General features: G+C 33.5%; 1 protein-coding gene across 1 annotated transcript; it reads right to left on the bottom strand.

Moving 5' to 3' along the window:
- On the bottom strand, positions 1,097–3,745 carry LOC107624480 (organic cation/carnitine transporter 1). The gene is made up of 2 exons (XM_016326970.2): positions 3,194–3,745; positions 1,097–2,540 (listed from the first exon to the last, which is right to left on the bottom strand). The coding sequence occupies exons 1-2, from the start codon at positions 3,600–3,602 to the stop codon at positions 1,324–1,326; spliced, it is 1,626 nt and encodes a 541-aa protein (XP_016182456.1). The 5' UTR covers positions 3,603–3,745; the 3' UTR covers positions 1,097–1,323.

Here is an 8,648-nt window from a genome sequence, read left to right as displayed (position 1 = left end):
ATTCTGTATATGAAATTTAAAAAAAAAAAAGATTTACAGAGTGTAAAAAATATATATTCTTTTTAAATTTTATAGACAAAATCTTTTAAACACTGTGAAAAACATTTCAAATTATCTTTTAACAATTTTACTGATAAAAAAACATATTTTTTAATACATAAAAAAGAGCATTTTATTATTGTATTTTCAGAGATTTTTACGATTTTTTATTTAAATTAAATAAATATATAAATGACAAAAATATATAAAATGTGAAGTATTTATAAAAATGCGTAACCTTACGCATCTCGAATGTTGAGGCATAAGTTAAAAATTGAACATGTCTTGGATTCTGAAATTCTGTGTTGTGACCAGGCGTCACCGAGATATATCCTAGATACACCCGGGATATGTGTTATTATGGAGATCGAGATTTGAGCATCCGAGATATGTGACAACTTAGAAAAGAGTCTCAGTACTCGGGATATATACAATTCTCCTAATGGGGTCTCAGTTCCTATTAGACACATATCTCGGATGCTAAGACCTAAATTAAGCAAATTGTACATATTTTAATGAGATTCTTTTCTAAGCTGCCACATATTTCGGGTGCTCAACCTCCGATTTCCATAATAACACATATCTTGGGTGTATCTAAGATATGTTTCGATGTCGTCCGATCATAGCACGACACCAAGTCTTAGATGGCGAAATATGTTTAATATTTAATATATTTTTGAGATGTGTAAGTGTATCACCATATATTGATGCATGGTTATATAAAGGCTTTAGGACGTTGATTAGTTCTTAAATGAAGATCATAAATTAATATGAGCAGTCAAATTGAGAGTTATCACTTTGTCGCCACTACGAAAGTATAATAGATTAACAGAGAATAAAAATATGAATTATTATTATTATAATTATAGTATTGTTTTTCTCTTTAAATTATTATTATAATATTATTCTTCTTCTTAAAATATTATTATGTTATTGTTAAAAAAATTATACTAAGATTAACTAAAAAAAATGCTATTTTACGGGAATTTTGTTACGGAACTTTTAACTAAATCACGTTCTTCATTAAAACCATAAATAAAATTTACATACAGAGAAATTTATATAGAATTTTCTTGTCATAGGAGATTAAAATAAATACTGAAATACATTAAGTAGATGAAATAATTGACAAGCTTTTACCTTTCTACAAATACAGAGCTGCCAAAGTAGAAACTTTCTTTTTTTTCATTTGCTTTTTATTTTTTGAAATTAAAACCTTTTCAAGCTCTGATAAGTAGTCAAAAGTCTAACGACTTAATTGACCAATGTTACCATTGACTTGAATCATTTTCCAAATTCTAGGCACCTAGAATGGCCATTGGAAACATGATTAAGAGCCTCCATCTCCTCCTGCTGCTTAAGTGTCTCATACAAAGGAGCATTCCTGGTCTCAGGAATCCAAATGCTCAAAACGCCACTAGCAATGGACAAGACCCCAAACACTATAAAAGAAAGTGATGGGCTCAACCGGCCCACCACCACGAGCAGCGGCGCCACCGACGCCCCGAGCATCAAAGTTTGCCTCAACATTGAGACAGCAAAGTTCCTCACATTTGTAGGAAACAACTCCACACAATAAATGTACAAGATATCATAGGCCAAGGAAGAGCCCATAAACCCAACTGCCTCAACAATCAACTGCCCCCAGTTCCCGCCAAATTTGCCACGTGCCTTGGAATTTGAATACCCCTTTGAGAATATTAGGCACAGAATGCAAGAAACGCCTGCCACGTAGGATGAAACGGAGAATAACAACCTTCTGTTAGAAAATCCCAACAGAAAAGAACCGGCAAAAACAGCAGGGATTTCCATAACCGCATTTATAGCCACCGAGACATAAAGATTGAAATTCAAATTCTCCACGTTGAGTTGAACTCCGTAGTAAACAAATCCAACCCCAAACCCAGCAATCATAACAAGAGCCATTCGTTTGGCAGCCCATTTTGTGGTCCAGAGATTCTCTCTCTTGTTCGAAATTGTTCCGGATTCTTCATCTTTCAGTTCAGAAGGATTTGCTAAGGTTAGATTCGGAGGGAATTCGTCTTTGCCGTTTATTCTGGCGAAATATTTCAACACTTTCAATGCATCTTTGCTTCTGCCTCTTATTAGAAACCACCTTGGGGATTCAGAGACCCAAGGGAGTATTATGATTGCATATGCCAGGGGCAAAATGGACAAGAATTTGTACAAGTTCCTCCAATTTGTTCTGGTTGGGTATGCCAGAAGAGGGAGTGAGAGGAATCCAATTGTGAAGAAAAAGAAGCTGTATTGGCCGGCTTGGCCTCGCCACTTGCGTCCCACTGACTCTGTGGCGAGGACAAGGCAGCTTATGCCGATTCCTGATCTCGCAAACCCTGTTGCGAATCGGAAGAAGGCATAGGCGTAGATGTTTGGGGAGTAGGATGTGGCCAAAAATGTTATGGAGGTTAAGATGCATGAAATCATCACTGCTCTTTTTCTTCCAAGCCAAGTATCTGCTAGGTGCCCAAATATAGCAGACCCTGAACCAAAATTTGAAGAACATGTTAGTTAATGTTGTTACAAATTACTAACACAATTCATATTCACAGCATCATATGTATGGATGCCCGCCCGTTAAACTAATCCACTATGTACTATATTATATTATATTAATATTATAGGCTATTGAGTCTTTGTATTACATGCTTGTGAATGGCCAAATTCATATCCAATAATTCACTTTTGCAATGGGTGAAAAGTTTATTACATGGAACCAATTATTTTCGTAGTTACATCTTCTATCAGTTGAGTTCAAAAAAGGGGATATAAAATCACGCCCTTTATGCAGATCAACTCATGTTTATAACCAAAGATCAGAAAACCCTGTATCCTTTAGTACAAAATGCAATGTATTTGTCTGTGTATATAAACAATTAACTACTCAATTAATCACCATGTATTTATCTATAAATATATATTGTTTTATATATTTTTTTCAACATTTATACAAATGACTGATTTGATAACTAATTTTTTCGTACACATATTGACATTAAATATATACGAAGCATAGGACTATATTGTGGTGATATATAATATCCTAGATTAAAAATATAGAGTAACGATTTTAGTATATGTATATTAGCATAAATGAATATAAACATAGTAATTAAGATTCTAAACAGGTATATACCTAAAAGAGAACCAAGGAAGTTGACAGAAGCAGGAACAGCAGCAAGAAACTTCCTATCACATATAAGTCCCCATTCAGCTACGGTGGAGCTTCTATCTCCACTAACCCATTCCCAGCTCCCAGGCACCAAGCCACAAACAGAACTGCGGCGGCCGTCGGCGCAGTACACGCCATTCTTGCACCTCCAAGGTGGCTGTGCATCACTGAAGATTGTCACCAATGTGCTCTGTGCATCAAATATCCATGCAAATGAAACCACAAGGACATGCAAGATTTGGGATAATCCAAGTGAGCCTACATAACCTTCCACAACTTCATCCACAGTTAGCTCAAGTTTTGTGCCTTCTTCACTTTCCACCAGGGTTGTGCCTCTTCTTCCATCACTCTCTTTTGATTGATCCTGTTCCATGATGCTTCCTACAATAATCAAAACACAATGGAAATAATTAATTATTATTAGTGCCTATTGTTTTGCTCCCTTCCTAGAATGCACATACACTCTTATTTATAGTGTTATTGTGCTCTCATTCTATATTTCTAGAACATTAAAATAAAGTTGCAACAAAAATAAAATATATATAAATTAGACATGGGTTTTGTTTGTTAAAAGTCTCCTAATTAAAAGCATTAAAGACATAAAAGTAGGATCTTCTAAACATTTTCATTAATTCGTTGTCATGTTTCTCTTCTAGTAATTTATATTAATCGATTTCTGTTTATTCTAATATATATATTTATTAATCGGAGAGATAATATTGGTAGAAGTTAAAAAATTTGATAAGGAGTGTTTGCAAAAAGCTTTAATAGTTATTTTTTTTTAGTGTATTTAATAAAGGAGAAAATTAATTTGAAATGAAAAGAGTAATGAAGACGAAAATAACATTCTGGTATAATTTTTCTTCTAAAATTTAACTTTATGTTAATATAATTTGATACTCTTTTAGTTTATAAAATGTAACACTGATCTTTCTTTCATGTATCAAATCAAGGGTGCCAATTTTAGTTAGAGGACATTTAAACATCCATATATAATTTTTTGAAAATCATATCCATATATAATTCACCCTAAGTATAAATGGAAAAAGAGATAGAGACTTCACAATAAAACTGGAGTTCTAATTGAATAATGTGAGATTAATGTGACTTGTTGGGAAATATATCCTACATTTTTTCCACTCAAACAATTAGAGATGCATGCAAAATGTGAATGTCATCACTCATCACCTATACAAATGGTAGTGGATAGTGCCAATTTAAAAATCCTACAACGTATTATATTTGAATTGTAGATGACTCACTTATCATAAAATAAGTACCTAGTACAATAATTAATTATTGGTGGCTTAATTAAACCGTGATAACTATTAGTAATGGTAATCCATGGCTATGGGGCCCAAATTTTATAATAATAATAATGGTAGTTGATAGATGATTGAAGAAATAAAAATGGAAACCATGAAGACAAACACCCACTCACTCTGGGAATCTTGGTGAAAGTTTGTTTTGACAGATAGTTGATTAATTTCTTGAGAAATGATACTTTTTTTTTTCTTTTAATTTGAGAGATATTTAAATAATTTTTTTATTTGAAAAAATAACTATTTGTATCTATAAATTTTATGAACATTGATAAAAATACTCATCAAATAAAAAAAATAATGTTATACTCATAAAAGATGAGTTCTATACGACAAAAATATCCAAATCTAATTTTTTTATTCATTTTTTAATTAAATTCCTAAATTATCCTCTTTATCTAACCTCAACCTCGACACCACCATCTTTTTTTTCCCCCAAATTTCAAACATTCTCAATCCTCCATAACATAACCTCTATAACCCACCCTACACCTTTGAAACCTCAAACACTTATTCTCTTAAGCCTCACTGCCTCCTTTATTCACTCTCACCGTCGTTCTCCATCGTGTCCCTACAGATTCCTAGTCGTTGTTCCTGTTCGTCGCTAGTCTCTCATCGTGTCGCTGTTCGGCGTCGCATCTTACGGTCACCTCGCCACCACCAATAGATTCTTCTCCTCCATCAGCAACGTTGCATCTTGTAGATTTCTTGCCAACGGACTCCCAATCGCGTCGTTGTTCGGCGCCGCGTTTTGCGATCACCTCGCCACCACCAGCAGATTCTTCTCCTCCAGTAGAAGTGTCCCACGTCCAGCGTCCTGCAGATTCCTTGCCATCGCCAACAAAATCTTCGTTGTCATTGGCTTGTTGTTCTTCTATTTTTTTTCTTCATCATCATTGGTGGTGGTGATATTTCGTATGTGGATACTTTGTTAATTGGATTTGGAGTTACCGGAGAAGAAGCAAAAATTGAATGACGAAGAATTGGTGATGGTGAGTTTGGAGTTTTTGTGTTAGAAGAATTATAAGAAGAGATGGTGATGTTGAAGTTGAAGATAAAAAGGATAATTTAAGAATTTAATTAAAAAGTCAACAAAAAATTAAGATTTAGATATTTTTGTCGTACAAATTTATCTTTCATAGATATAACGCACGTTAGTTTTTTTTGTTTAATGAATATTTTTGTCAGCATTCATAAAATTTATGGACAGAAATAATTGTTTTTTCTTTTTTATTTTCATAAGGCCATTCTCAAAAATATGTCAAAATATGTTAAAACAAGCATCCACTTATTATTTTTCATTTAAAAGTGCGAAATGTGACGAAAAATCTTATACAAAATTGTGAATTGAAATACACTTACGATTATTATTATTATTATTTTGCTCTATTCCGAACGAAAACTCTTTCCATGCACATACACATACACTATCAGAATTGAGAATTTATTATTAATTAAAAATATCTGCATTATTATCCCCACAAACTAACACCACCAGAAGTTTTTGTCTATTTGCCTATTACAAAGCATTTGTGATTTTCGAGCATGGGATATTATTCTAGCCAAATAAAGCACAACACTATTTTGTTTTTATTGTTGATATTTGGCTCCATGCCAGGCATCACAAATACAATACGAAACTAAGTTGCAACAATAAAAATAGAAATAGTAGTTAGGGAGCTACAAAATCATGGGCTGGAAAAGAAAAATAAAAGGTAATTAAGATTGTTTCCTAAATGATATTTTGTTTGTAATAGTTATTTATTTAATTTTCGATTCATATCTAAGAGTTTAGATAAATTTAATAATAGTATGTTCTCTTACATTAAAATGTAGACTTAATTTATTGAGTCATCAAAACTTCAAAAGTATTTGTAAATTATCTATGCTAGAAACCAAGGGCAAAATTTAAAGGAAAAAGTCTGTTTTTAATATATATCAAAAGGTAATTGTTTTAAGAATTTAGCGACAGTTATACTAGCGATTACTGAAAACTGCCGTCAAATCTACTCCTTGCACTCATAACCAGGATGGTCCGGTGAGTCGCCGACCTTTGATTTTGTGCCGTTTTAAACTGCCGCTAATCATAAAAAAATCGCCGCAAAGACACGCCTATCTTGTAGTGATTTAACTAATATTACAATATCATTACAATTGTGTATTCTAAAAAAATTCTCACAGGAACAAAAACCTACCGAACAAACATGAAAATCAATTGCAGCAAATATATAAAGAATGCTCTCAACTGTAACTTGCGTGAGCATAGAGGGCTGGTGACTCGACATGCCATTATCATGAATGATACAAAAAAAGTGGCTGATTTCTTGGCCATGGAATAACCTTAGCAAGTTTAGTTAAATATATATATATATAATATTATTTAAATCCTAGATAGCATGTCCTAAGAATATTCCATTTTCTTTTCCTCTTCATTTTAGCTGAAACATTTTTATATATAAATTACTTTTCATTGTTTTCCTACTCAATATGTTGTTCACAATTTCTATTAAGGATAGTTATAATATTTTCTGTTATTTTTGTATACTACTACGTACTAGTTTTTTATTTTTATTTTTTTCTTTTTGTGTGTGTGAGGGGCTAAATGAGAAAAAGAAAGAAAAGAACAAGGAAAAAATAAAAAACAAGCAAATTAAAGAAAAAGCTAACAGGGTCACAGCCTTGAGCCAAATCCTTCTCCAATATATTAATGTTTTTCTTTGTCAAACATTTTATATTTGAGTATGTTTTTCTGTTTGACTGATAATCATTATTAGAATTGAAAATAATAGATATAATTTAATTACAAAAGTTTGTTCAAGGACTGAGAAGTACCTTATATTATAAATTATTTAAATGTCATATTCTTCAAAAATGTGAAATTTAAAATATATCTTCTTTTATGTTAAGAATAATTATTTAAAACGTTAGCATTCACAGGTGGGTCAACAGTGTCAAACGAGTTACAATTTACCGTACTAACATGTTTAGTCCACCAAAAAAATGCGATGAGCATTAAAATTGATCCTACAAAATAGAAAAAATGTATGTCTAATCCGCACTGTATTTGATATGTGGGCATTGGCAGAAAAATGTAGATCGAATTAGTGAGATACCTACTGTTACGATGGGTAATCGGAGATTAATAGGCTGGACTTATAAGGTTAGTCCAAACGTCAGGAGGAGGTGGTCTCCGACTTGGTTTGCGTCTGGGAGTCGCCGTTCGACTTGTGTGTATGAAGGAATGGGGGGTGGTACCTGCAAAGACACTCCGATGCCTAAGTCAGCAAAGGGTTTAGCAGGTTTTTAAAGTATTGGAACTTAGAGATACCTGAGAGGTGTCAGTGTATTTATAGTGGTGAACCAATAACCACCATTGGAGTAGTTCCACCTTTTAAGGTGGATAACTGTCCCTTTATCTTAAGGAAGTTGAGATATGACTCTTGGAAGTGGGTTGAGAGATTTTAGGGGCAGCTACTTATTTGAATAAGTGTTATTTGCCAGCTATCATTCGATCCCGACTTCTTTGGAGTGGAGTCTGTATTCAGTCCGACCTCTTTACAAGGAGGTCGGTTGGTAGCAAAGGCCAATCTTTAGATTGGGCCTTTTTGGTTTATTTGGACCTGGGCCTTAGTGTTGGGTCAGGGTATGAACAGTGCCCCTACTCGAGTCCAATCTCTTTCGCTTATGAGTTAGATTTGACTATTTGAACTCGAGTTTGTAGCCGACGTGTTATGAGAACCAACATAATTTTTGAAACCGACGTGATTCAAATTTCTCAACAGTCGCGTTTAATCAAACGTCGCGTTTGTTATGAGCTCTGCATTCACACGTGGGAGCAGTTACATTGGTAATGGACTAACGGCGTGTTTCTTTAATGATTTCTTCGATTTTACCATTTTGCCCCTGACGTGTTTATAAATATTTTTTCCTCTCTTTTCTCTATCTTCTTTCGTTTTTTGAAATCTCTTACCTGCAATCCTTATTTTTTTAAAGAGAAAGCCTTTTAGGCTTCCTTCTTGGAGTGCTACGTTCGCTGTTTCCTGCTCGTCCTTGCTTCAAAGGTTAGCCTTTTCTTTCTCCTCTTTATTTGAGTGCTT

Source organism: Arachis ipaensis, chromosome B10 (genome assembly GCF_000816755.2).
Source record: "Arachis ipaensis cultivar K30076 chromosome B10, Araip1.1, whole genome shotgun sequence".
In the NCBI taxonomy this organism is placed as follows: domain Eukaryota; kingdom Viridiplantae; phylum Streptophyta; class Magnoliopsida; order Fabales; family Fabaceae; genus Arachis; species Arachis ipaensis.
Note: the sequence above shows the minus strand (reverse complement) of the source record. Positions and strands in the feature narration are given on the sequence as shown.

Bases quoted from the DNA above. Each gene is read 5' to 3' on its own strand.
- LOC107624480 (XM_016326970.2), bottom strand. From the start codon at position 3,602: ATGGAACAGGATCAATCAAAAGAGAGTGATGGAAGAAGAGGCACAACC. The intron at 2,541-3,193 runs GTATATACCTGT...ATTTTGGTTCAG, and splicing joins CTTCCTTGGTTCTCTTTTAG to GGTCTGCTATATTTGGGCAC.